Source organism: Grus americana, chromosome 2 (genome assembly GCF_028858705.1).
Source record: "Grus americana isolate bGruAme1 chromosome 2, bGruAme1.mat, whole genome shotgun sequence".
Taxonomy (NCBI): domain Eukaryota; kingdom Metazoa; phylum Chordata; class Aves; order Gruiformes; family Gruidae; genus Grus; species Grus americana.
This window is the reverse complement of record NC_072853.1, coordinates 50,811,130-50,838,047: the sequence shown is the minus strand read 5'-3', so window position 1 is coordinate 50,838,047 and position 26,918 is coordinate 50,811,130. Positions and strand designations below refer to the sequence as shown.

The 26,918-nt window shown below is 41.1% G+C and overlaps 1 protein-coding gene across 12 annotated transcripts in view; it reads right to left on the bottom strand.

Annotated features, from left to right (window-relative positions):
* Positions 1-26,487, bottom strand: part of ZNF521 (zinc finger protein 521) — a 234,830-nt gene extending 208,343 nt beyond the window's left edge. Inside the window, exons 1-5 of one of the 12 annotated variants that reach the window (XM_054815762.1) lie at positions 26,287-26,487; positions 25,192-25,246; positions 8,785-8,847; positions 7,677-7,736; positions 1,873-2,052 (exon numbers count right to left, since the gene is read on the bottom strand). In XM_054815762.1, the coding sequence (XP_054671737.1) occupies positions 1,873-2,052; positions 7,677-7,736; positions 8,785-8,847; positions 25,192-25,246; positions 26,287-26,472 (544 nt within the window). In that variant the 5' untranslated portion in view covers positions 26,473-26,487. Of the gene's footprint in view, positions 1-1,872; positions 2,099-7,676; positions 7,737-8,784; positions 8,848-23,921; positions 24,275-25,191; positions 25,439-26,286 lie in introns of those variants that run through there. The other 11 variants (XM_054815766.1, XM_054815763.1, XM_054815768.1 and 8 more) reach the window with 11 other exon arrangements.
* Positions 26,488-26,918: the final 431 nt, after the last annotated feature.

Here is a 26,918-nt window from a genome sequence, read left to right as displayed (position 1 = left end):
AGAAACACATGACAGTTGACTTTTTGTCAACTTGGTAGTCCAGAAGGATGTGCAGTTTAGGTTTTTATTCACTTCATTAGCTTTCAAACAGTCTGATCTCTACCCATTCACTATCACAAGTTTCCTTGAAAGAGAAGTAAAGGTATTTTTAGGAACTTAAACAATTTCCTTCAAGATTAATTTTCATTCCCCCATCCTCTGACATCATACAAATATTCCTGCCTTTGCACGTGTACCCCAAATTGATTAATCCAGCATATTTGGTTTCACTCTCATTTAGCAACACAACTCTCAGCAAGAACTGCAGTGTTCAGGAGCAGTGCTCCAGGAGAAACAGCCATATCAGTTTGAGGTGAAAAAACAAGGATGAATAAATGGGATCTGAGGCAGTAAAGGTGAGATCCAGAGGATCAGGGCAGGAGTAATGCTTTCTGGGAAAGGGAAGGAAGAGACAAGCTAAAGCCACTAATTTTTCAACATAGAAGGAGCAAAAGAAAGGAGAGAGGTATGAAGAAAAGGAGAGAAAAACATTAAGTTTTTTAAAGTCAAGAGAGAATATCCATACTCCCAGAAACCATGAACAATATAGGCAAATACATTCTAGAAGTTCGTAGGAGTGATTAGGGAATGTCAGAACTGACTGTACCTGAAGTTAGAAAAACATTTTAAAGGCTAGAAAAGTCAAAGCGATATATTAATAAAAGTAAACATTTCTTGCTGCAGCAGATTTTCATCTTTCGTAATCTGAAGTTGGGATTAAAACCATTTGACAAATTCACCTTACTTCCTCAACTTTCCTTCTGCTCCTGCCCACTTATTTCTCTTCTGCTCACCTTCTTTCTACATGTCATCCTCACGAGCAGTACTTCTACTTGACTTCTATGTCATCCTGCCAGGACTTAGCCTGTGGATCTACTGGAACCAAAACTAACTCAGAAAGCTCTCCAAATATGAACATACATACACTTTCTAAAAGCATTCCCAAATGGGAAGGATGGCTTTCCTTGTTTACAAAGTCACAATAAAGAAAGGTTTTTAACATAACTGCACTGCACAATACATATATTTTACATTGTAGAGGCTAAAACTAAAGTACCATTTAATAAAAAATAAAAACGCCTTTCTGTTGATACTGAGTCTATTTGGACCTACAGTGTATACCATCAAAAGGCCTACTCAATCTAAAGGGCAAAAGTATTTCAGCAGATTTCATGTGGTTTCCTAGGTGAGAGGGCTGTCTACACTCATTTCAAAAGAGGAACCCGGATTGGCTACAGGTCCATTCACCCAGCTCTGCTCAATTCAGTAGTATCGGATTATCTGATCAAGTTCTGCCCCTTGACTAATGCCAGGATTCTATTTTCCCTCTAACAATTTGCTTCATTCCTCTCAACTTTCAGTTACTGATTACTGTACAGTCATTTGGAGTTAACAGATTAGATTAACACAACATCCAGCCCAGATCTGCAACATGCCATTGTGCAAATTCATGATGCGGCTGCCTTTAAACCCCACTTACAAACACCCTCTGTGTTCACAAGTGACTTAGGAAAATACATGTATAAGCAAAGTACAGAAAGCTGTACGGTATGAATCTAGAAAATACACGCAGCAGCCAGGCACAGACAGCTAACAAACACTTCAAATACAGTGACAATGCAGTAATTATCCATACAACCTTTGATATGAAGGAAATTTATAGTGCCCCATTTACAGTATAATCCTGTCCCAGAATCTGTTTATAAAGGTCTCACCTAAGCATTCAGGTGCAGGAGTAAAATAACTGAGAAAGGAGGAAAGAGATCAGAAGCAGAGGATGGGAATCAGAAATAGAACAGTGCACGAAGCACCAAAGTGATAAGTATTGTTTACCTGCCAGTTGACATTGATTAATCTTGTGTTCTGTGATATCACTCAGTGACTCAAACACCTGGAGGCAGCTGTCACAGCTGTGCACAACTTCTTCTTCTAACTCCTCCCCTTCATCCGGCCTTTTCTTACAGTCTAGCACTTCTCCATCTTCTGCCTTGTCTTCTAGTTTACAGTTAGGGTCTGAAAGAAAATCAAGACCGTGACGTCAGGCATCTAAGAAGAGAACCTTTAAAAAGAAAAAAAAAAAATCAAGACAGGTTCTTGTAGTAATGATGAGAAGAAACATATTTGGCATTAGCTTACAGCACACTAGACTTTATTGCTAAATAGGCAAAGGAGGCTTTTTCCTTAATTTGTTTCTATCTCGATGAAGGGAGAATTTCCCTGCTACTCCCACAAATGCAGCTCCATTTCTCACTCAAGCAATTCTTCCATGCCTCAATGTTAGGTTTGTCAATTTTATCACAGCTATTGAAGCTGCTTTGATCACTGTAAGAAAGGATAAACCACCTATGCAATTAGTTTTCAATGAAAAGAAAAATCAAATCAATGAGTGTGCAGGAACTTCTTTTCACTGTTAACCACAGCGTTTCACAGGAAATTACCAGAATTAAGAGACTAACAAATTTGATTTACATAAACATGAAATTAATCTTGATTTTACAACCCACTCCAATACTCCATCACCACACTATTTGACACAAACAAACCCCTGGAAAGATTATACCCTGGGTCAAAATGCTACACATGCTTTGAACTTGTGCATGACTTAAGACAAATCTGCTCAAGTTCCTGTATTTGCCAGATCATGGAAAACTGGAAACTAACTATTGTAAAACCTAAACAGTGCACAAGGAGAGCTTTGTCTGCTTGACATGTTAACAAGCATTTTGGGGATAGCGGGACAGCTCTAGCCTCAGAGCAGCAGCCCTGAGCCCAGCTGAAGCTTCCAAACTGGAAGAAATGTGCGGTCTCACCACCATCCCCTCTGTGCAGAGAAGCCACACAGCTCGCTGCGCTACCTCGGTTCTGCACATGACCAGCACAGAGTGAGATAATGCGAAGTCTAGAACTTTTCCTCCTCTGAGGAGGAGTGGAGTAGCTTTAACTACTCCTGACTTTTTGCCCACTTTACTAAAAGCTTCCTTCAAAAGACAGAAATAAAACAATCTGTCTTCCCTAATAAAGCAGGCTGGCACTTAACTTTGTTTTTCCTTGGGAACCACAGTACAAGTGAAATGCAGAAGAAAAATGGTTGTGTACATTCCAGCAAAAGGAATGCAAGTGTTTCACCACTTTTCCCTTTTCTGCTTTGGCCGCCTCATCTTTCCTTTTAGGTATTTCAGAGAGCCGAGCCTGAAACAAGTCATTTTAGAAAACAACACAAATTCACATAATAACAGGAGATTGTGCAAGTACATTTTAAGATGTTACGCTCCTCAGCCAAGCGGGTGACTAACCAGGAGTAGGCTTCTTGTCCACAGCAACACAGAGGTGGTATCTGTGAACCCACTTTAGTGCTGCAATTGATTACGATCATGCACAGCTACTTGAGAGGAGAGAAACTAAAATTTGCTAACACTAAATTCACATTAGGATAGGGAAGGGGTGAGGAGGAGGATTCCACTTTAAACCACTCTTAAAACTTCTCTGAGCACCTACAGCCAGCCCTGTATTTGCCACTGTGCACAAAGCGCAGGCGTTCTTGTTGCCCACAACAAAGGTCAGGGCTCTCATCATCTTTCTACATCCTTCGGTCGACACTGCTGCACCCTGCCCTTCAACTGTTCAAATACAGACGGACCCGCAAGCAGAAACTGGAAACGACCCACGCCAGGAAGTCTTCCTCATGCTATGTGGCTCGTGATCAAAACCAAGGAATTTCTTTGACGGGGGTAAAGGGTAGAATTTTTTTTTAAGGGAATTATATTACAGAGGGAAACCAGATTAATTTTTAAAAATAAAAAACACATTCTGAAGGCAAAAATATATTTTCTGTGCAAAAGCCTTGCCTATACACTGAGTGTGATCTTTATAAGACGAATGACATTCACAAGGTTCTTTCAAGAGCTGAAACTTCCACTTGGGCAGCTACTTCCAAATAGAGGAGTAGTCTGCAAAATTACACACCAAAAAGGGATGCTAATTAAATAAAAGGACTTTATGACATTTCAACCATTGTTGAATGCTCTGAATCTAATAGCTTCCATTGCCACTTCATTTTCCAAGATATTTTGCAAGATTAATAAAAGTAGTTAGGAGATCACCAGGTTATAAGCAGTTCAGAAAAAGAAATAATTGTCTTAACTGTTGCAAACTGACCCCAACATCATTAAACACTTGTTGGAAGGCAGCATGTGCACATCGCATACTATTAGTTGTTCAGCTCAAGCTCCCAGTTTCATCTCATAAAACTGACAGCACTCAGGGAAATGTGGGCACTGGGTCTGAATTTTAACATGAGTATTTAAATGCTGCACATAAAGTTTACAGACCTGTTTGTTTTAAAATAAGGGTAGTGTCTGACTCTGCTTTAAGTACAATGCTGAAGGAAAGAAAAGGGAGGGGAGGGAATTCTCGAGACTTATTATTCAGAAGCACTTGCACTTTACAGGAATTCAGCAATACACACACACGTACGCATACATGCACCCCTTCGTGCACAAAAGCCTAAAGAATCGCTCAATTTAAAGCTTCCTACTTAGAGACTAGTTATTAAAATTAGAATCATTTTAAGACTAATAAATGTTTTGCTTCTCCTTCTGCATTTGCAGATATAAACTCTACAGGGACAGAAGTCAGTCAAGCTTATTCCCTTCTGCTGCAACTTTAGAATACATGCTCTAGCCAACTGGCACATTTGTTTTTAGGTCAACACTTAAGTGGGACCCTCTGGGACCTAGGTTTGAGTTTAGCCTACGACAGCTTTGTGAAATGAGTTCTGGCAGTCTCAGCCCCTCTCAATGAATGCATTTCCACTGTGATGCGCTTCCATGAAGAGATGTCACCACCAAAATAAAAAGATATTTAAAGAGAGAAAATATCGTTTGGATGCTTTGTGAAGAGATAGCTTTTCTGTTACAACAAGTATCTTCCATCAAGAGCTGGTCTAACCTTAAATAGTTACTTAAACTGAGGATAAGCTGCCTTATTTGAGCTGCTCTTTTCAAAGACTAGAATAAAATGTATTTTATAAATGCAATATGCATTCATCTATACTATCTCCTTAACCTCCCGTCCAAAGCTCATGCTCGCAAACAGACTTCAGGGCAAATGTCATTCATCTCCCACATTTCTTTCTCCCCAATATCTGCAACAATCACAGCCACAATTCCCTCAAGAAAGATTGTCTTCACAGTAAGATTACCTTTCCCAACATCTGCAAATGCCACTGTCATTTCCAGAGGCTTCCCTGCTTATTTCAGAGGCTGCCACGCACTAAGTGAAATTTTTCAATACACACCAGCAACAATACACACACCGGCTCCATCTGCAGATATCACTGAAAATTATCTAGCATGGAAAGGAGGGTTACATTTTTGGAACAGAAATAAATTCAGCCTATTAAGGCACTTTAAAAAAAAAAAAAAAAAGAAGAGAAAGAACAGTTGTCTTCTGTTACTGATTATGTTAACATTATTTATAAATGGAAATTAAAAGAAGCATGATTTTCTCATTACTATGTTCCCTGGCAGGTGGTTCTCCCTTTCCCTTCTTCCTCCTCCTCATAAGGGATGTTATTGCTGTAACTTGGTCTAATAAAACTGCAACTTTGGGGAAAATGAAAAATTGCATTGGCTTAAAAGCGTTGGAGGCAATAAAGCTATGGACTTCAATTAATTTCAAGTATGGGAGCGGTTTAAGGCCAACCAGCAGAAATTCTATTCTGTCCATGTAAAAATGAGGTTTCACCACATTTACTTTTTATAACCCATATAAAAGTCAAGTAAAAGTAATGAATATCTAAAAGCCATCTCAGTGGACTGGCAAAGACTATCTGTATTCTTGAAACTCATCTTACATATTTCGGCCTATGCAACAAGGATCCATAGCTAATCACAACTAAAACATCAAACTACCAACAAAACAGCCTCCTTTCCAATCCATTTCACTGCCTTGCAGCAGACCTCCTTCCAAGCCACTTCTGCATGGAAAAGTGCTGGCAAAAGAAAGGAAAACTTAGATCATGTGGTTATAATTATTACCAGGCAAGGAATATTTCTTCAGCTCAGTGGTAAAGTAAAACTCTGTCGCTCTCTGCTCCCAATAGTGTCCATCGCAAAACAACTGCCTCATTAAATCTCTGCAGTAAGATTAATATGCCGTAGCTGCACTACATTTATAACTTGGTACTCTATAAAAAGCACATTTAATGGTTAGAGCCAGAGCTTAGATACAAAGTATTACTATAAAAACTTCTGGCAGTGTGTACACAGTGTGGGCCTTCTGTACTGCTTGCTCTATCAGAAGGTTTTTTGTTTTTAGTATCGACACTGCATTCTTGCTATAGAGAAAAACAGAATGTTAAATCCTGCCTAGAAACAGACGGAGAACAACACAGGACATGTTGGGAAATAAATAACTAGCAAGACAACTTAACTGTGGAGAATTATTTTAAGAAAAAATGTGGAAAAGCAACCATTCCTTGGCATATTGATCTCCACTTTTGCAGTCCTCTATTTTTCAACTTCATGTGTCTACAGCAGTACAAGTTTGCTTTTTTCCAGGTTTGCAGATAGCTAAATGGAGACATAAGTGCATTCAGAAGAGTTTCCGAAATTTCCCATTAAAAAAGCAGAGAACTCTCTCACTTTTATTTCCTCTTTTCTAACAATACAGTTTATGCGCAGAGCCACTAGAACTTGTAAAAGGCACCAAACACCAAACCCACAGGACACACACACACGAGAAATATAAAGTCTTCCAGCTGAACAAAAAATTAACTGCATTCTTCACCTTCACAAGAGGAATAACTCCAACTGTTCTCAAACAAATTACCTACACGTATTCAGAGATGACTAGCCTTCTAGGAATATCCTTAAGGAGCCAGCCCTTACTCCAAAAGGTGATCTCAGCTGAATGAATGAGACTATTCAGATGAGTCAATCCTGCTCTTCAGATAAAATTCTGTGGAATCAGTACCAAAGACAGAGTGAAGTATTTCTTGCATTCTCAGAACCGTATTAGAGAATAAGAGAGCCCTTGTTACTATTGGGAATTAACAATTATTTCTTCATGATTATTAACAACATAGAACCCTGTGATCCTGACTCAAACAACAGCTTTGTCCACCCAGTCTCACTGACTTAAAATTAAGAAGCCCTTAATTGATCCCTGACTGCTAAGAAATTATACAAACAATCCTAAAAGAAATTGCCCTTATCCACATATTTTACAGACGACAAAATAGTTTAAGTGGAATGAATATTCAAGTTCATCTGAAATGGAATAGGGTGGGGTTTTATGTGGGGGATGTAGAGAAGGATTAATTTTAACAAAAAAAAAAAAAGAAAAAAAGAAAAAAGAAAAAAGAAAAAAAAGAAAAAAAAAGAAAAGAAAAGCATCCTGCACTTTAGAAGCATCTCACTTTCAGTTGGCTGACCTACAAAAGGCAGAATTTCTAATTCTCAGGAATTGAAAGGTGAGGGGAGAGGAATGTTATTTTCCATTGCGAGCCCCAAGAATGCATTCTAAGCTGAAACTGAGAAGGAAGAATGCAGGCTTTGCAAAAACACCCCGATAGAAAAATCCCTCACTCTGTTGTCAAACAGTAAGCAAGCACTAATGAAGGAATTCAGCATTACCAGTCTGTGCGGCTGTGTGTCCCACACCTGCCTGCTGGTCCTCTGTTTCATTTTCTTCTACTGTTAGAAAAAGGTAAACAAAACAAAAACAAAACAAAACAAAAAGATGTTAGGTAGGTAGCTGAAGTGTTTCAAGCATCTTTACACCAGCTTCAGTTCTGAAAGCCAGCAATGCTTGTACAACACGGGCAAGAAAAGCTGCACTGCAAAGTGCGAAAGTGTAGACAAGACCAAAACGGAATACGTTGCTGTATGGAAGCTACAAATCTGAGAACAGTGACCAAATCGGTTTCATGGCTTAAAAACCAAATCGAATTTCCTCTGGGATATTTGTCTTCAATGCACTCTACTGTATTTGATTATGGAACTAAATGAGAGAATAATTCTGGGCTTTAAAATTCTGCTCGCTCCACACGGATAAAAGAAAGCCTTCTCCTGGCAGACGGGAGAGGTGTGTGTGCTAATTCATACATAAGCTTTAAAAAAATAATAATAATCCTATATTCAGTAGCAAACATCTCAGCAGTGCAGACAGCCTTGCAAAGGAGAACTAACCCCATGCTGTTTTACTGTATACACCATGCCAGCATCTTTCCCTTGGCTCACAGCTTTCCAGAGCAGTAGAACTAAAAACAATACAATTCTTGTCAGATTCACTATTCAAAATTTGTTGGGCGAGAGTGAACCTAACAAGAGCCATTCTGCTGCTACTTTGAAAAATTAGAGAGCTGTTCTCATATGCTCTGATATGATGCCTAAGTAAGATTGACTCTCCCAAAGTAAAAGTAAGGGAAGAGCTAAAAGGCAGAACCATTTCCTTTTTATTCTCCCAAAGACTGAGTTCTTTGAGTTAGAGAACAGCAGAGAGAAAAGAATTCATTCTCCCTCCACAGGGGAAAAAGCTGAAAGGGGAAAGACTGCACTTTTACAGCATTTCCACTCCCAAGAATTCAGACCTCAAAAATAACCATGCAACTGAGTTAAAATCCAAAGATTTGGGGTTTTTTTTTTCCTGGTTCTCAGGACAAGAGAGTGCAACATTTAGGGTCACATATAAATCTAGACATATATTCAAAAGAAGAGATACATATACACACTCCACAGGTACCTCTTTTCCTCCTCCGCCAACCCCAAGGCTTCATACAACTGGTTGTTTCTAGAATCTGAGTTTCTAGAAAAAAAACACCAGTTTTCATAAGGACACTCTTAGGACACCAGAAACTTGAAACACAGTGCATATATTAGAAAGAGTCAAGTACAATCTCTGGAGGACTCTAAACAATCTCTATCTCTCTCCCAGAGCTGTGGCTAGTAAGCACACTCTTCTCATCAACAGAGATCTGATAAAGTTTCCCCAGCCCTGGAGTAAGTCAAGTATTTCACAAAATATGATTTTATGAGCTGACTGTTTCAGTTTAATTTGTATTTTGCAGCCATGAAGTTACCAGTACTTCAGCTGTGATAATACTGTATCATTTTCTTTGTTATGCCGAAGCAGTCACCCCAGCAGCCCTCACAGCTAAAGGAAACTGGTCAGACAAAGAAAGCAACGGGAAAAGCTCATGAAAAGCTGAGCTTCAGGGAACACGTGGTCAAACACAAACTAAGCTAAATAGAAAGATTTTTCGCTAGGGCAGCACAGATCAGTAAGATTCATTAATATAGCAAGAAAAATAATGAATACAACTAGTATACAGTTAAAAAAAAAAAAAGAGAGATACTGCCTTTCATGACCCCCTCAGAGCCCCCAGTGAAATCTCTGCAGCAGCCCAACCTGACCCTGTTTATGCTCATCATCAGCTGTTGGTCTATTTCCAAAAAATCTTCTCGAGAACAAGCTCTAAAACTGAAAAATGAGTCCACTCTTCCATCCCTCGAGGAAACTCATCTTGGTCATCAGTACCTACTGATCAACCTTATTAAAGGTTGTAGATGTATCTATTATCTACCAACGAAATCCTCAACCACAATATGTGTCATAAGTCTAAATCCAGTCCAGAAAGGCAATTTGAAAATTCTAGCATTTTTTTAAGTCTCAGCATAGAACTGAGGTGCCCAAACACAAACTTTTCAAGAACTGATTCCCAAGTGGGAAACTTCAAAATAAAGCAGCTACCTGCTATGAAGTAAACAAGATCTGCTTGTTCAAAGCAGATCTCCACTCGTTAAGTGTATGCAAACCAAAATGCAGGAGTTCATCTTCTCTGCTGTTCTGTACTGAATGTCTACTGCCACCAGCTGCAGTACCAGCATCTCTCGCTGCTAGGGAGAAGTGGCTGCAAACCAAAATGTGCTCAGCTTTGCGCTGCTGACCGAGAGGTACACCAAACGTCTTTAGGTCTTAAAATGGAAAAAAACCCCAAACCTAGATACTGTGTAACAAATTGTTTTCAGGCATGCAATTTTGTAATGTGAAAAGATGACAGTGTATGCCTTGTGAAATCAAATGTTTAAAACTTCCCTGCTATTTAGGGATCTGAAAATTCTGTGAGAGCTGAGGTTTGCTTTCAACAAAGGCTGACCACTATGCCTTTGTTACGTTACAAGAAGGAAACAAGTATCAGAACAGGTAACTTTGTGGTTAGCATCTTTCTAAACCGTTGCTCATTCTAAACCGTTGCTCAAGCCCTTTAAGGACTCTCAGTCACAACAGAATCAAGCAGATCACAACAGGCCATGGCACAAAGACTTGCTAATAATATTTGACTAGACCACATATTTGTCTGGAAAATTAAAACTGCATTTAGGGGGAAATATGGTAAAAGGAAGAAGAAAACTACCACACCAACCCCACAGAATTAGGGAAATCTTAGCATTAGCAGAAAACATCTAGAAAATAGCTTCTTATTTTCCTTTGCATTAAGTGAGATCATTCCTCCAACTAGCATGAGTATTTGTTACCTTAAGTAAGCTACAGCCTGTAGCATCAGATAAGCTCCCGAGTAGCACTTTATGCCCTTCCAAAACCAGTCCCTGAAAACTTCTGTCCTATTTCAGCTCTCAGGCCACTTTTAAACTCACCTGACTAGGAAAGGTAGTGTGACATGCAGCCAACATTAACTTCCCTTAAACAGGAACTATACAACTTTCTTTCGGGAGAGGAAGGCACCTTTAAACGGAACCTATATAATGAGATGCTTTAAATTTTGCTAACCAAACCCATTTCTCTAGCACTAGCATGAAATGTAACTAAAAAAAGCCACAAGGATGATATGCAGATAAAACAGTAGCATGTATGCACTATTATTAATTCTAGCATCAAAAGTACTGATATTCTAGGACGGTAATTGCGCATAGGGGTGTAATTTTCATTACAGCATATACCACCACATCCTAGCACAAAGTAAGAAAAATTCTAGATAACAAAGCAATAGAATACTAGTGAAAGGCGAAAGGAAACCAGAACAATAGCTTATGCTGAACAGCACTTCTAGATACATTTGAAATAATGTTGTGATGAAAGCAACAATATTCCTTGTCCCTACAATAAAGTGTTTAAGACCACAGGTCACCTGTTTTGTTAGCTGTAGAAATATTTCTCAATTGACTTACTTATCTGTTCCTTAAAACAACAAACCATCAAGTCCCTACTACATATTTTCTCAGTGCAACTTTTGAAAAACAAAACAAACAGGAAACCCAAATAATAAAATTTCGAAAAAAGAGCAGATCACCACAACAACTGTGGCACCACACTTCTTGAGAGCAATTTAAAGAAAAAAAAAAATATCTCAGTAAGGGAAAACAGAATTCCAGCATGTTAATTCTATCTCCAATTATAAAAGCTTGTGGTTTGGACAGATACCAGTTTTTAAAATTTTACTGCAAAAAACATATCTCTAAACTCAAGCTGTATCTATGTGAAAGGTTAGGGCATTTCTGCTTTGGTACAGCTAGTGTCCAAGGCAAACCCCGGGTTCAGTTCAGAGCACCCCTCATACTTACGCTGCTGAATGTCAACTAAAGACCAACTATTCCTTTTTAAAGAAAAAAAACTCCAAACAAACACAATCTCAAATCAAGTAGTACCATTAAGGACAGCCAATGAGGAAAACCTGTGGGACTTTTGATATAGAGGTCCTAAAAATAGAAATAATCTCCTGACTGCTCTACAGCAACACCTGCTGATCAATGAGGATTTCACCCCTTTTGCTTAGTCTCTTCATGGGACACATGGTTAGGCCATAAAGGAGGGAGATTATTTTATAAAGTTAGTATAAAATATACACAGATTTTCTAGCTTGTAAAATCTCATTCATATTCTACTGACTAACCAGGATTCCCCTTCACTGAAGGGTTAAATCTGTAGATTTAGCACCCTAAGGAGGAGCACAAGTCATTCCTAGTTGATGCCTGTGAAAAACCTTGCATGGAAAAGAAATGGATAAAATTAGAAATGTGTGAAAAAAGGACATTTTTACTGAAAGGGAAGCCTTTTGGAGAACTCTGGCTAAGATTTATGGCTTCTGAGCTATTACTAACCATAATAAAATAAAAGCAAAAGATAATTGAAAAAAGTCTATTTTCTTCTAGTCTAGGCAGATTAATAAATTTTAAAAAAGAAGGGAAAAAAAAGAACTGTCCCAAATGCCTGAGCCTCTTTTCAGCTTCTTAAACAAAGCAGGAGAAGCCACATATCCCAAAATAAACTATAAAAATAGATTGCTATTGATTTATCCCTTCCTAAAGCATATTCCTTGAGAGATGTGAAAATAAACCTAATATAGCAACTAAGACTGTCAGGATAGGAAGTTTACAATACGTATTTTTAACTTGCACTTTGCATTTCCTATAATTCAATACTTAATCTATAAATTTCCATTAGCATATGATTAGTAATTCAATTTAAAGCCATCTTTGCACAAAAGCCTTTTTCTTAGGATGGTAACTTTGCCAAGTGCATCTTCAATCTACATGTTTGAATAATTTCTGCAGACAAGTAATAGAGACACTAGCTGTATTAGCATAATCAATACACAATTTACCGAGTTACCCAGACAGAACAGAAATAAAATGTGTGTGCCATTATTTCAGTACCTACAAATGACTGTAATTTCTGGAAGTATCTCTCTACTTTTCTTTTCCCTCCTCCTCGTGGCCACATAAAAACCAAGAGGACATTCCTACTGCCACCATCTACAGGTAGATATTAAGTATGATTAGACAGATTAATCACATCGCAGAAGGCAAATTTAAGAGCCAGTTACAGGAGGTGCTGAGTATCCTCCAACTCTATTAAAGTCAATGGATTTTGAAGATGTTTCACCCTTTGCAATAATGTGCTGTGGAAATACATCTCCATAAAGGTTCAGTCAGGATACAAACCTGAAATTAAAGAAGTTACAGAGTAGTATGAAATGCAGGATCACATGTCAATGCATCACCTGCTAGGGCTACACCTTCCTCCGCTTTCTTCTCTCCCTAGGTACCACTGGTGCTCTATGACTCACCTTTTAAACTGTTCTGGCCTCACACGCGAGCACAGGATTTCACACCTGGCTACACCACATTCAGTGGGTGACTCCTGGAAGTCAACAACCATTTCAGGCTGCTTCATAATGTCCTTTATGATAACTGGCATCCATAAAAGTTCAGAACTACTGAGAAAGTATTGTTTTCTGAACAGCGTCACCTAGTATCGATACACATCTATCAGCTACTAGCCAGAAACCTGATTACCATTTTGACTCTCAAATGTATATGCACCCAATGACTTGACTGTGAGACATCGGAAAAAGAAATGCATTTGCATATTAACATTTCAAATATCTACATTCCAGAACTCTACTGAAAATTAGTTCTGTGTGTAGCCACAACTGTACAAAAATCCAATAAATCATATGCTTGAATATTTGTGTTTCTGATTTGTTTTCCTTTGTGCTGTGACATACCTCTTCTCCCATTTCTATCCCCTCCCAGCATTGTAACAGTTTTCTCTTGATATTGGAAATTATTTTCCTTCAAAGATTCCTGTTACGTGAAGCATTTTTCTTCTTGCATTTGCTTTTTCCATAAGACAAAGCCCCTCACAGCATTCACATTTTTTACTCCTCTCTTTAGTCTATCCCAACACTGAGCTTGGGGTTTTTTTCCCCTAATGTTCTTCTTGTAGAAAGACTGAATTAGGAGTTCCCAATTAGACTGCAGTGGTTGGAAAATATTATTCTTATGCTAAAATAAAGTATTTTCCTAGGCAGCACATAAACATAAAAGTAATAAATACACTTAAGTGGAAAGAAATTACGCTTAAGAAATCCTTTGGATATTCTTCCAACCCTTGATCTCAGGGATGACAGTATCCAAATGTGACAGCCTAAAGACATCCAGTTTTACATAACATTGTGCGCAGAAAAGGCCGAAGATACTCTTTCCTGCAGCAGAGGGAGAATTCTACAGAAATCCCAAAGCTAGGGGTGGGGGAGATATCTTTTTCTGGACAGCTGAGGTAGTACATTAATTAATCCTGCCCAGAATGCTAACTTTGCCTCCCTAATCACACATCTTTTAACAAGGTTAAGCCACATCTACATACATATATTTTTATTGTTTAAAGCAAACTGATAATGGTACGATATATTTTAAAAAGTACTTTTCTCCAAAGAATCTTAAAGCTTTTTATAAACCTCAAGTAAATTCCAGACATCCCTAAGACTCTCTATCATGCAATGTAACAGATTATAATGGATCTCCGAGTCAAATTGAGGACCGTGGTGAGAATTAGCAAACCAAGAGGGAATCCGTCTAGGAGTCAATTCTTAGTACCAGGGTCAGGACTTTCAGCTGTCCTGCCTGTCTTAAAACGAGTACTCCATCTCCATTCCTGGCAATGTGACTGTGGGCATCCAGTCCATTTTGAGGAAAGACAGAAGTCAGGAGGCTAAGATAAATTTTAAGCCTAATTACCAAAGCCAGTATTTAACACGAATGCTGTCGGAGTGGCTCCTCTCAGTATACTGAAGCTAGGTTATCACCTAAGCTTTCTTACTCTCTCAGAGGGACATAACTAAGAATTTCTGGTACTCCTACAGGGCTGTATTTTCAACTGTGCTTAGAAAACAGGAAATTCATTAAAAACTGTCTACAAAAGCTTAAACTCAGCAAGAGAGAGCAATTTGAATCAAAGTGACACATGGATCACAGAACCTCAAAGTAACCAACATTACACAAGTCTGAAGACAGGTGATGTAAGGGAGGGCTATGAGGACCTACAATAAAGGTTACTGTAGATGTTCATTGCCTTTGAAAGTTAAGTCATTTATTTATATGCCTAAAATTAGGCACTTAAATTGGGGAGTTTAGGTTGTCTGACACCATTCCAACACCAAAACAAAATACAGCTGCATGCTTTGGCTCTATTACCTAAAGACATACATTTATCTGAGTCAAAAAAAACTCCGTCCTTTCAACTGAGATTATCCCTGATTTACCAGAGATCTCCATCTACTGTGTACCAGGGGTTTATAAGTTTCTTTTTGATCCCTCAAACTCTCTGCTCTGTTCCAGATTATTTTCTATCATGTAGAACAGCACTCTGGTCTATATCCATGAAGGAGCTTAGAAGCCCAAGAACTAGTGAGGGGATGCTGCATGTAAATTGCCAGAAGTTCTGCTCAGATGCCACTCAGGTCAGGCAGCACCTCTGGTTTTATCGTCTAGGCTTTCTCAGTGCTGTGCAGCTCAACGCTGGAATCCAATCAAAGCCCCACCACAGCTGGCTAGTGGAAGATTACATATTCTCCTGCCTGCCCTGACTTTGGACGCAGTCTTATGGGTTGGTTCTTCAGGGTTTACGTATCCTTCCCTGGTTGCTACAAGATACTGGCAGAAAATGTGTGGGTTGAAATACCTCTTCCTCTCCCCCTCTTGCCCACACCCACCAGTTAGATCGCTCACCCAGGATGTGGGTGGCACCAGCCCCACTTTCTTCTCTATCAGAATGATTTGCACTCACGTCATGAGCTTCCTAACAAAAAGCACTTACCCTCAGACTTGAGGTGCACTCATTCATTGCTGTTGAAGCTGTCATACCTCATCTACAGTATGCACTGAACTAGAAAGGAGGAGAATTCGCATGATACCTTATCCTTCTGGTTAGGGCACCCACATGGGAAGTGGGACACATAGGCTCCCGTTCTAGTTTCACTGAAATAATTCATCAGAAGTAATACTGCAGTAAGTACTAGGCAGACCAGGACTCAGGTCTCCTCTTTGTCCATCGGTACTCAAGCCATTAGAGCCATGAGTCTTCTGTGTGAGCACCCTTTCTCATCCTCTTGTTCAACAAATACTTAATTACACTTTTGGAAAGGGAAACGTCATTGACAAAAATAAAAGGGCAACTCACGCTCATAGCACAATACACTGCTGTGTAATGACTGATGTACTCCCTGTGAGATACAGGTTCAAACACCCTTAGACAAAGTACAGAACAGAATCCCTGCCTATCACATCCTAGCAGAGCAAATAACTTTCCCTTTTCAGTAAAGGGGAGAGGAAGAGCAGCAGCACAACCCCTCAATTCCTTCTGTCTTGGGAGGAAAGGAACAACCTGTCCCCTATCTCCAAAAAGCTGGATCAGATAAGTGACTGCTATGAGATTTACTTAGCGCACTAAGACTCCCACATCTAGAACAGGGGAGGAGCTAAGACACACTATTCTTTCCAAGTTTTTCCTACTCTCTCCTTAAGGTAGTTCCTACTGAACAACATTCATAAACCCCTAACCTACCTATGAATTATATAAAGAATCCAAGTGCCTGGTGCAAGATGACTATTCCACTAGGCATCCAGGCACCAGTAACTAAGCACTGCAGTACTAGCATCTTGCAGTATGCAAGCCCTTTTTTTTTTTTTTTTTGACTTAGCCTTAGAGCTTTCTAACCTTTCTTCATTGATTTACATTTGTATCTGGCAAGCAAGTCTTCTGCTCAACAGATTCACCAGAAATCGCAAACCAAATCTTTTCCTATGCTCTAGCTCTTTGTAAGTCACATAAGGCAATCCCTTCCCAGCGGTTGCACGCACAGACCAATAGCGCCTCATTTCCTCCTCTCATCTTCAGAGTGAAAATGTTACATCAGGCATGGATCTTGACATCCTGTTGTCCTGGAACCAGTGAATCAGAAAGTTCCTTCCTCGCAATTGTATTCTTTGGAGGTGGAAAATAATTAACTTCCCCACCCCCTCCTCCTTCCTACTGCCACTATCAAAGTTAGAAATTCACTTGAGTCTTGTCTGGAAAAAAAAAACCCCAGCCATCATAATTCAGTGCCAGAGAAAGTTTTGTTGATCAAAGCATAGCCTAGTCTTCCCAAGGACACTGCCTAACTACATCACATCATCCAGTCCAGCAACACAGCAGGTATTTTATTTTTGTTTTTAAAGTTCCTTTCAAGAAGTTAACAAGTCAATAATGGACGTTGAACTCGATAGGTTACCAAAAGAAGTGAACAAAAGAATAAAAAAATCAATTATCACGGAATTCATTGTTTAAAATCTATTTTCCTGGCAAAACAAAACCTAATAATAGTAAGGGCACAAAAAGTTTCAGGGACTGTACACAAAAGCCATCTATTGTGCAGTTAACCAGGACATTTAGACTTAAAAGTGCTCTAGCTTTTCCACACTCCTGTGTAGCACTGAGCATCTGTATGAGGAACTAGGAGAGAGATTTTGCACTTCCTTTTAGGTAAGGACTAAACTCCTGTTCCAGCTTATTGCCTTGCATGAGAGAATAAGCTCTCCAAAAATGGGGTTTGGGAAGAAGGGAAAACACAGATACTGTCACTACCACCATCCTGTCCGTTTGTCCTCAGGGCAAAAAGGTGTTCTGCTTCAGCCAAGAGCCTGTTTAACTAATGACTAGTACTTCCAAATTTGTAAGAAGGCTAACTAATTACTGATACTATATTTTGAAGAACCACAGTAAGCCCCTATCACATTAAAACAAAGAAGGGGGAGGGGGAATTCACTATACCAAGAGATATATAAATGACTTTAAGAAATCTTGAAGGACTAAAAATCCTAACCTTAGAAAAATTGCAGCTAATTGCACCTATATTTAAAAGTGAAAGTATCAGATGAATCACTCAAAAAACATCCCTCTGTCTTGCTCCCATGATAAAAGAGTGGGAAAAAAATACAATGAAAACACATCCCCCCAAAATCTAAAATCTCATTGGGCACTAATTGTGCAGAATTGGTAAGTAACAATGCTACAACCCTTTTGAGTACACATGATGCGGATTCAACTGTACAAAGAAAAGTTGCAGCATAGCATGCACAGCATCACTCTAGCTAAAGGAAAATCTAAAAGGCTCAAATGTGCACACATCAGGAAAACATGGATAACCTAGACTAAATCCTGAGAAAGGAGGCAAAAAAATCCTCTACATCTTTTTCTCAATAATTCTGTGGCATAGAGCAGAAAAAAGTATTTGAAACTGAAGGAATGTGAAGCGAGGGAAAAAAGTGTGACCAGTGTTAACTACTATTGTAAATACGGAGGACAATGATCCTGGTTCAAAAATCCATTGAAAAAGGGCAATTATGTGCAGTCTCACTAATGTGTGCACAGAAGAACATAAAGCAGATTTTTTTTTGGAAAGTAGGAGGGCTGAATGAAAATGTTAATTATAACATGTTGTAATAAAGATACCCCCAAGATCAGCCCTATCTTTTTTGCTACAGTGTAGTCCCTAGGCATATGGCTAACTACTCCTTGATCATTATCCTGGATAAAACTAAAGCTACTGAAGTTTAGGAGACTCATATCTAACAGAATTTCTTTCATCTCTAATAATTGCTAAACTAGCATAATTACTCATACTTGAGGTGAAATAGAACCCAAGTTGTCTAAAATTAAAGTTAAAACAAAAACAAACCTTACCACCTCTTTTGGTTTTCTGCACATTCATCTTTTGTTAGAGTCCCATGCCAAGTGTAGCATTACAATTTAAAAGTATTTAAAAGCTTCTCTTGTGCTATCTGACTTTTGTAAAGACAGCAACTGAAAAACTTGAATGCTTTGTAGTAACACACTGCAAAACGTATTTGAAAACAGATATGTACATTTTCACAGCACCAAATACAACAGGCACAATTCTTTGTAGATCTGTATGTTGTCCCTTCAGGGAAAAATATATATACATACGTATACATGCCACAGTTCTGATTTAAGTGAAATAGCGCCTTTTCTCCACCCCTAGCTGGGACTGATTTTGAGTTCAGGTAGCCCTACAGGAACCAATAAAAACCATAAAATACAGCTGGGGAATGATGCTAAGAGGTCTGTCTTAAGGTATCAGCATTCATATTATATTTTAATCAATCTAAAAAAAACCCAACTCCAAGTATCTCATTTTCAGTGTTTTACACAGAAAAAACACTGAATCCTTATGGTCTACATAAAATGGTAACAGTTCTTATAGATCCTTTCCTCGCGTACAATTATTCAAAAGGAATACTTTTTTTCCACCAAAATGCATGAGTTTCAAAATACCGAATCGTGTTTCAGAACAAAGAAGTGAGATCTCTTAAACCAGTTGTAAATTAGACTGAATGAATTACAAAGCAACATAAAGCCTTTCAAGACATCTTAGATCATGGCAGATAACGTTATCCTACACGTTAGATAAGTGCCTCCATACTGACAGCTTCCCTTGTTACACAAGTTAACAGCAACTCGGGAAAACAAAATCAAACCAAACCTGCAGCATTTCTCAGCTTCTTAATATTATCTTTGTCACAAGATTTGACCTTTATGGACACTAGCAGTACAGCCGGTACCTGTTTAGATGCAGCTGTTTGGATGTTCACCCCAACAGTACCTGCTCCTAAGAGGTAGATGGTGATGGTCAATATAACTCATGCTAGCCCCAAAAATGACTGGGTAGCATTACTGTAATCCTACAGCTCATCAAGACCATCAATAACACCGTGCATTGCCAAAGTCAATGAAGTACTAAAGGTTAGGGATGTTTTTGCTGTTACAGATTTTTTTAATATATAACGGAGCTGGGGCATGCTTTGGCAAGTCAAAAAGCAAACACTATAAATAGCCTGCATTATAAAAAGATGCTAATCTTAAATCCTCTTTGTAATTTGTTTTTTCATGTACTCTTTTATGTTCGATATCTTAATTTTTGCCCTTTTTTGGATGGCCAAATATAAGCCAGCAATCCACTCATGCATCAAACAGATGTTTTTGCTTTTCAGGCCAAATGGAATCTTATGAATTTTTTGTTCCCTCCCTATAAAATGATGATGCCAAAATAACACAGTTCCTGAAAACAGCCCGTTCAGAAAAAATTCTTTGGACCTGCAATACTGAAACTTTAAGTCAAGTTCAGAGAAATCATGCCAATACTAATTGCTGTTTTTGTTTATGCTGGATTGATTATAGTCTAATCAGCAGACAATCTAATGACTTTCCAGTCTAGTCCATGCAATTTAGAAGCTGGGGATGGTTGGGGCTCAGAATAAACATTCAAATAGTTGACAGATACACAGAAATGTAAAGGCTACTGTTTGAAGGGGATCCGAATGTCAAATTCTCTCTGAACTACTGCTACTATTAAGGAAGATTTTTGTTTTAATCCACTACTGTTCTACCTTCCTTGGTACTACACCACATCACCCACACCTCTGGATGAGAAATATCCTTTCGCTTTGAATTTATGATGAGAAAACAAGACGCGTTAAAACACAGGTACATTTACTCAGTTCACCAACACTCTGCATGAATTGAGTTGCAGTTGTAAATTCAGTTGGGATGGAAAGAGTACCTAGGTTTCCTCAAAAAGAGGGAACGACTTTGAGAGACACTCCGGGCTTGCCGAAATATGTCAAGATACAAGCCTTCTTTAAGCAGAACATAGATATGTAAAATACAGCTGATAAATTTTTCCTTCTCATCTTTCTAGGAACTAACATTCAGTAATTTTATTTCCGCGGTCAGATGTGGGATACAAAATTACAATGCGTAAAAATTTACTTCCAAGTAATAACAAAATATTTTTATATTTTTTTTCAAAAAGAAATCACTTTCAGAAATCAGCACTTCCACTGAATGTGTGGGGCTGTTCTAGTTTCCTTGTGATGGCTTGTCTAACACCTACAATTGCAGTGATTTTTCATGGGTGACTTTAGCATAATGAAAATTACCTGCCTTTAGCTTAGAGAAACCCAGGTTTAATGTTTAGTAGGACTACATTTTCATTCAAGTTTGTATAAATAATACCTGGTTTGCTTTGCAAGTGACTGTATTTTTGTAACTTTGTTTCTAAACAAAGTTTCTCATCAAAAGCCGGCAGTAAGGGCAAAAGAAAAACCTCAAGCCCTCCCAAAACTAAAACCCCATAAACCAGCAAGGGGAGGGGGCGGGGGGGAAGGCAGTCAGTAACCTAAGTGTGATATCTACAAAGCATGCCAAGTCACAAAAAAAGGTTTACCATTCAAATTGCCAAGTTAAACAAGATACAAGCGAGCAACTCTCCCCCGCTACCCTTGCTCTCTCATCTCAGGGGTTCTCCAGCAGGTTTTTCCTTAGGGAATGGCATTGCCCTTAGGTGTTAGGAGTTTAAGGAGTCAGGCCAATTGCCCTTCTTCAATACCCTTCATTTAAACAGCGGCTCTTTGGGGGCTTATACCTGGGTATCATATCTCTGACTTACCTTTCCCCACCTGCTTTTGCTCCCGCTATCCTCCCTCCCCCACCAAACGCATTAGGTGATTTTGAGCCGGTCAATGATATCTAACAGATTCTTTTTTCTTTTTTTTTGTTCCCAGAAACTAGCCAAGGAAATGGGATAAATTAATCAGTACAATGAAATATAGGTCAGGACTGATGAGTTTGATGCAACTGATCCTTCCTCTGCCTAAAAGAACCCAGCAGTTGAACTTCAATTCCTCCTTCCTAAAGTAAAATAAGATATTCAAATTACAGTTTTTCAGAAAGTTAAATAATTTACTCTCCTTTTGAGAATCTTTTTTGCCACAACCCTGTAGTATATTTGTAAGAGACAGTGCTTTTCACGGAAAATAATTACAATCTTATTTTTCCTTGGAAAGATGTTTTTATTATTCTTAAATTATAAGGGGCTTATCTAATGTTAGTTATGCCTTTTTCCTTTCCTAGGTCCAAACCTGAGATGTAATCCTCACCAAGAGCTGGGGGACAGTCAGGCCGAAGTTGGCAAGAAACCAAAACAGGGGGGGGAAAAAAAGAGAGAGAAAAAAGAAATAGAAAAGGAATGTAAATAGAAACCAGGGTAATTCAAAAAAGTGTATTTTCAAGAAATAGAAGAAATGTAGTCATTAGTAAGTTCTTAACACCCACCATTTCACATGAACCTTAGTTTCACGCATTCAACATAAAAAACTCAATTGTCATTTTGTTTTAATGTATTTACCTGCCTTCTATCAGTATTCCCCTAAGATATAAGTTTCAAATTAAGTTATCAAAAGTGACAGACATATCAAAAATATCTCTTATATCTTCCCCCCAGAAAGGGTTGCTAAGTACTTGACAAATTGGAAATGTAATGTGTAACTCCATATTTTATTTAGATGTAAAACAGCACTCATGAGTTTAAATAACTCATTTACATACATTCAAAGAATAGTTTTTCAGAGAAGCTATTTAAAATACTGTTTATTTTTGAACTGTAGAACTATATTTTGTACTGACTAAATCAGTAATACTTAAGAAATAAGGAATTTAAATAAACACTGCATTGGAGGTACAGCTGAAATTGCAACATTACTTAGAGTTTTTGTTTGTTCACTAAAAATGAAGATGTAATAATTGATGGGCAGACTCTTATCAATGAATTTAAATGCTATGTCCATGGCAAGCATCTCGCAACTTCTCAGAGGAATCGCATTATTAGCCCTTTCAGAAATCTTACAGTCGGACCACTTGCAGAATACTATTAATCCACTCAAAATTTGACATGATTCAGGAAAAATAAAACAGGGAAAATGAAAAAGATATTTGAACAAAGGCCACCAAGAATGATAACCTACTCCCCAAAGGTAATTACTGCAGCAATAATTACAGATGATGATTGATTTACTGCCTGGTTTTAGTTGAAAAATAGCAAATAAGACACTGTAAAGAAATATCTATCATCTCTATCCTGAACATTAAGTGGGTTTTTTAAGTCAGTAGTTTATTGTCAGCAAATCCAAGCTACTCCTTCTGAATCGTACAATGTTGCTATTTTCTTGTTTTAGGGACTCCCGGGCTACTGGTACATAAGGAAGGCAAAGCCCATACCTCCACATAAAATGGAAGCTGTATCTTTTGTTTTAAATTAAGCGTGATGTTTACAGGAAGGTATTTGAAACAAGCCTCCTCTCTGTAACACATCTAACAAATAACCATGAGTAAAACACGTCCAGTGTCTAACAGGAGAACAATTTCCTCTATTTGGCAATTAATTCTGAACGTTTATTCCTTTACACTTAAATACTTGGAGGTCTTATGACTACCCTTCAGTTAAAGTTTCCCAGCATCTTTTTGCAAATATGGCTAATTGGTCGCTCTCCTACTGGCTCTAAAACTCTTATGCGCACGTAAATAAATCCTCCCTGGGAAGCTCGGAATATAAGTGCGCGCCCAAGCAACAGAACTTTCATTGTGGTATCATTTCTAAAAGGTAAGGGAAGAGCGGCTCGTTTGTTCTTCACAAGATGCCAAACAAAAGCACTACTGAACCACACAAACTTCGGTAAACTAGATACAGACGGCAGCAGCAGGTAAAGCAGTAAATTCAAGGCACCCTTTATTCCTTTTGAAAATATCTGGAGAGTTTAAAAAAAAAAATAAAAGAATTAAAGTCTGCTCTAAAGCTCACTGAAGTCAACAGGAAGACTTTGAAAAAGGAACTCCTGGAAAGAGTTGTTTCAAGCGAAGGGAGCAGAGTTTTTTTGCCAGGTCCTCCTGTACAAGTCCATAAAAGCAGACCCCGCTCTTGCTTTCTAACTATGAAATTGCGCTGGTTTCTAGGCACTTAACTCCTGGTGCACGCCAGCCTAGCCGAGAAGAAAACAAGGCCTGCCGGCAGCCGCGGAGCGGCTCAGGATCACATCCCCGACCGGGGCTCGCCGGGCTCTGCGCTCCCGGCGCGGGCAGCCCCCCGGGCCGCACAAGTTGCCCTCCGTTCCCCAGGCCCTTCTCCCTGGCCCCCCTTCCCGCCCCCCACCCCCCCCAAAAAGTAGACAACTTATAGATGTTCTGACCTGACGCAACCCAGGCTTTATTCAACTTCACTGCAATGTACAGACCAACCCGGGAGGAACGCGCCCATCCAGAGAGAGATGTTTATTTGAGCTGACAGCCACCCTCAGCCTCCTTCCCCGCTCGCAGGCGGGGAGAAGACCCTGCCCGCCCGGCCGCCGAGGCCAACGGCTCCCGGCTCCTCGGGGGGCGGCCAACGGCTCCCGGCTCCTCTGGGCTGGGGATGGGGGGGGGGTGAAGGGCGGCCAACGGCTGCCCGCTTCTCAAGGGGCGCGGGCGGGCGACACCCCGCGCCGCTACGGGCTGAGGGGCGGCGGCGAGGGGCCCGCCGGGCCGGCGGGGGGCGGCCGCGCCAGGCCGCACGGGGCGGGGGAGGAGGGGGCGCCCGGGCCGGGACGCTGCCGGCCCCGCCGCAGCCGCACAAGCCGCCCTTTGTCCTCCTCCGGGTCCCGGGCTCCCCCCCGCCTCCTCCGGGGGTCCGAGCCGCGTCCCTCCGACTTGAGGCTCCAGGACGCGCTTCCTCCCCGCTCTCCCCTCGGTACCCCTACATTCCCCCCCCCCCCCGCTCCTCTCATTTCTGTATTTACGCGCGTTTGTTTATTTATTTACCCCCCCCGCCGCCGCCCCTCACACATGCCCCCTCAGCGGCGAGGGGCCGCTTCACGTGACAGCCGGCGCCACATTCCTCCACAGCCCCAACTCCGGCCCCGCGCGGGGAACTTCGGCCCGCCCCACCCCCACCCCGCCGCCCCGCGCGCGCCCCGAAACTTCCCTCGCCCGCCGGCACCGCAGGCACGGGACCGCGCCGGGAACGGGGCGAGGGGGAAGGGGGGGGGGGGGGGAAGGAGAGCCCGCAACTTTTTTTTTTTTTTGTCATTTATTTTAAAAAAAGCACAGTTGTTGGCGGGCGGCTGCGGTGCCGCGCTGCTGTCCGCACCCGCGGAGGGAGGCGGGCCAGGCCCCGGGGGTGCGGAGCTGCCGCAGCGGGCTGTCACCGCGTCTCCCGGCGGCAACTTTTCCAGCGCGGCGAGTTTGGGTCGCACCGGCCGTTTCGGGTGGGGGTCTCTCCCACCACTATCACCCTCCCACCACCCCATCTTAATTTCGGGGTTGTTAGCGGCGAGGGCGGTTACTTGTACGGGGGTGCCGCCGCCGGAGAGGGCGCGGAGGGAGCCGCGGAGCCGGGCTGGGGCTGCCCACCGCGGCGTTCACGGGAGAGAGAGGGCCGGGGGAGGGGGAAGGGGGAAGGAAAGGGAGGGGGGTAGTACTTACCTTTGAGTGATCTTGGTTTAGCTTGCTTGCGGCGAGACATCCTAAAAGCAAACAGCTGAAGTTGTTTCAATTTCAGCCCTATAAGAAACTACACTTCCTTATAGCCGAGGAGACCCTGCAAGACTTGCGCTCCTCCGGCGGCTCCCTCGCTCCTGCCCTCCCTCCCTGTCTCCGCCGGCGGCTGGCTGGGGGGCTCAGCGCCTTGGCCAGGCAGCTGCAACCAAAACTTTCCAAGCCTTCAGCCCCCCCCCTCCCCTTTTCCCGATCCCCCCCACTCAAAAAAAAAAAAAAAAAAAAAGGCACCAAATCAGGCAGAATACTTCCAAATCCTCAAAAAAAAAAAAAAGCCCCCCAAATGCCGTGAGACGGGAAAGGAGTCCGATCGTTAGTATAATTTCTTTTTACTCACGAATTTACATATTCGATTAAAAGCGGATAATTTAAAAAAATAAAATCCCTGCTGAAAATAATCTTTTCCTATTTGCTTTGCAAAAAAAAAAAAAGTGTTAAAAATCCTCTTGATTTGTTTACAACCCGATTCTTTGTGCAGTTTGCAAAAAACGAAGGAAAAAAACCCTGATAAAGGTCTTGCACAAAAATATATATATATCTCTATATAATCGCCCCCCTTAAATCGCCCGCCGGAGCGAAGACAGTTATAAATGCGGGGGGGGGGGGGGGGGAGAATGAAAGAAACAAAAATCACTTTAAAAAAAAAAAAGGCAAAGCAACAAAAAGCCCTTCCTTTAGGAAAAAAAAATGAAAATACCCTAAACTATTTTTTTCCAACAAAAAAAAGCTCCAATTTTTTTTGTTGTTTGTTTTTGTTGTTGTTTGGGCTTTTTGTTTGTTCCCCCCCTCTCTCCCCCCCCCCCCCCGCGCCCCTTGTTTTGGGGTGGGATTTTTTTTTTTTTTTACCCCCCCCTCCTTCCCCCCTTCTTCCCGAAGAGCCGGGTCGGCGGTAGCAGCCCTGGATTTTGGGAGCTGGATGTTGCTCTCTAAAGTCTACGGCTGGCTCGGCGGCGAGAGGAGGAGAGCCGGGAGCGGGAGGAGGAGGAGGAGAAGTGTGCTGTGTGCTCCCTCCTCATCACAAACCTGCAAGGTCTTGGACTGCGCTGTCGCTCCGGTAGTCCACATAATAATGGAAAATGGAAGCAAGGCCCCCAAAGCCATCAGGATGGCTCCAGAGGGGGCCCCTAACCCGCAGGGACTCGCTCTGTACGTAATCACTGAGGAAATCATTGTCAGCCTGCCTGCACTCACACACAGACAGAGGGGCATGATTAAAAGGCGAGAGAGAGGGAGCGGAGGAGGGGAGGGCGGCGGCCGCCGCCAAGACCCGGACTGGAGGCGGCGGGCAGAACCGCGCGCCCGGATCGGGAGCTGCCGCCGCCGCCGCCGCTGCTGCGGGAGAGGAGGGGGAGAGGCAGGGAGGGAGGAGGGAGGGACGAGGATTGGGGGGGGGGAGAAAGAAAGGAAAAAAAAAAAAGAAAAAAAGAAGAAGGAAAGGGAAAGAGGGGGAAAAAAATCCCCGCCGCCGCCCCGCTCACACACATACATACACGCCGCCGCTGTAATGTTATTAGAGCTACACAGCGGATTTCTCGGGGCTCTTCTGCTCGCTCTTTTTCTCTTCAGAAATTAAGGCAGAGCCGCGACTGAGAGTGGGAAAGGTCCCCCTTCTGGTAGGATGGATGTACGGGAGGGAAGGCAGGCAGCGCTGAGAG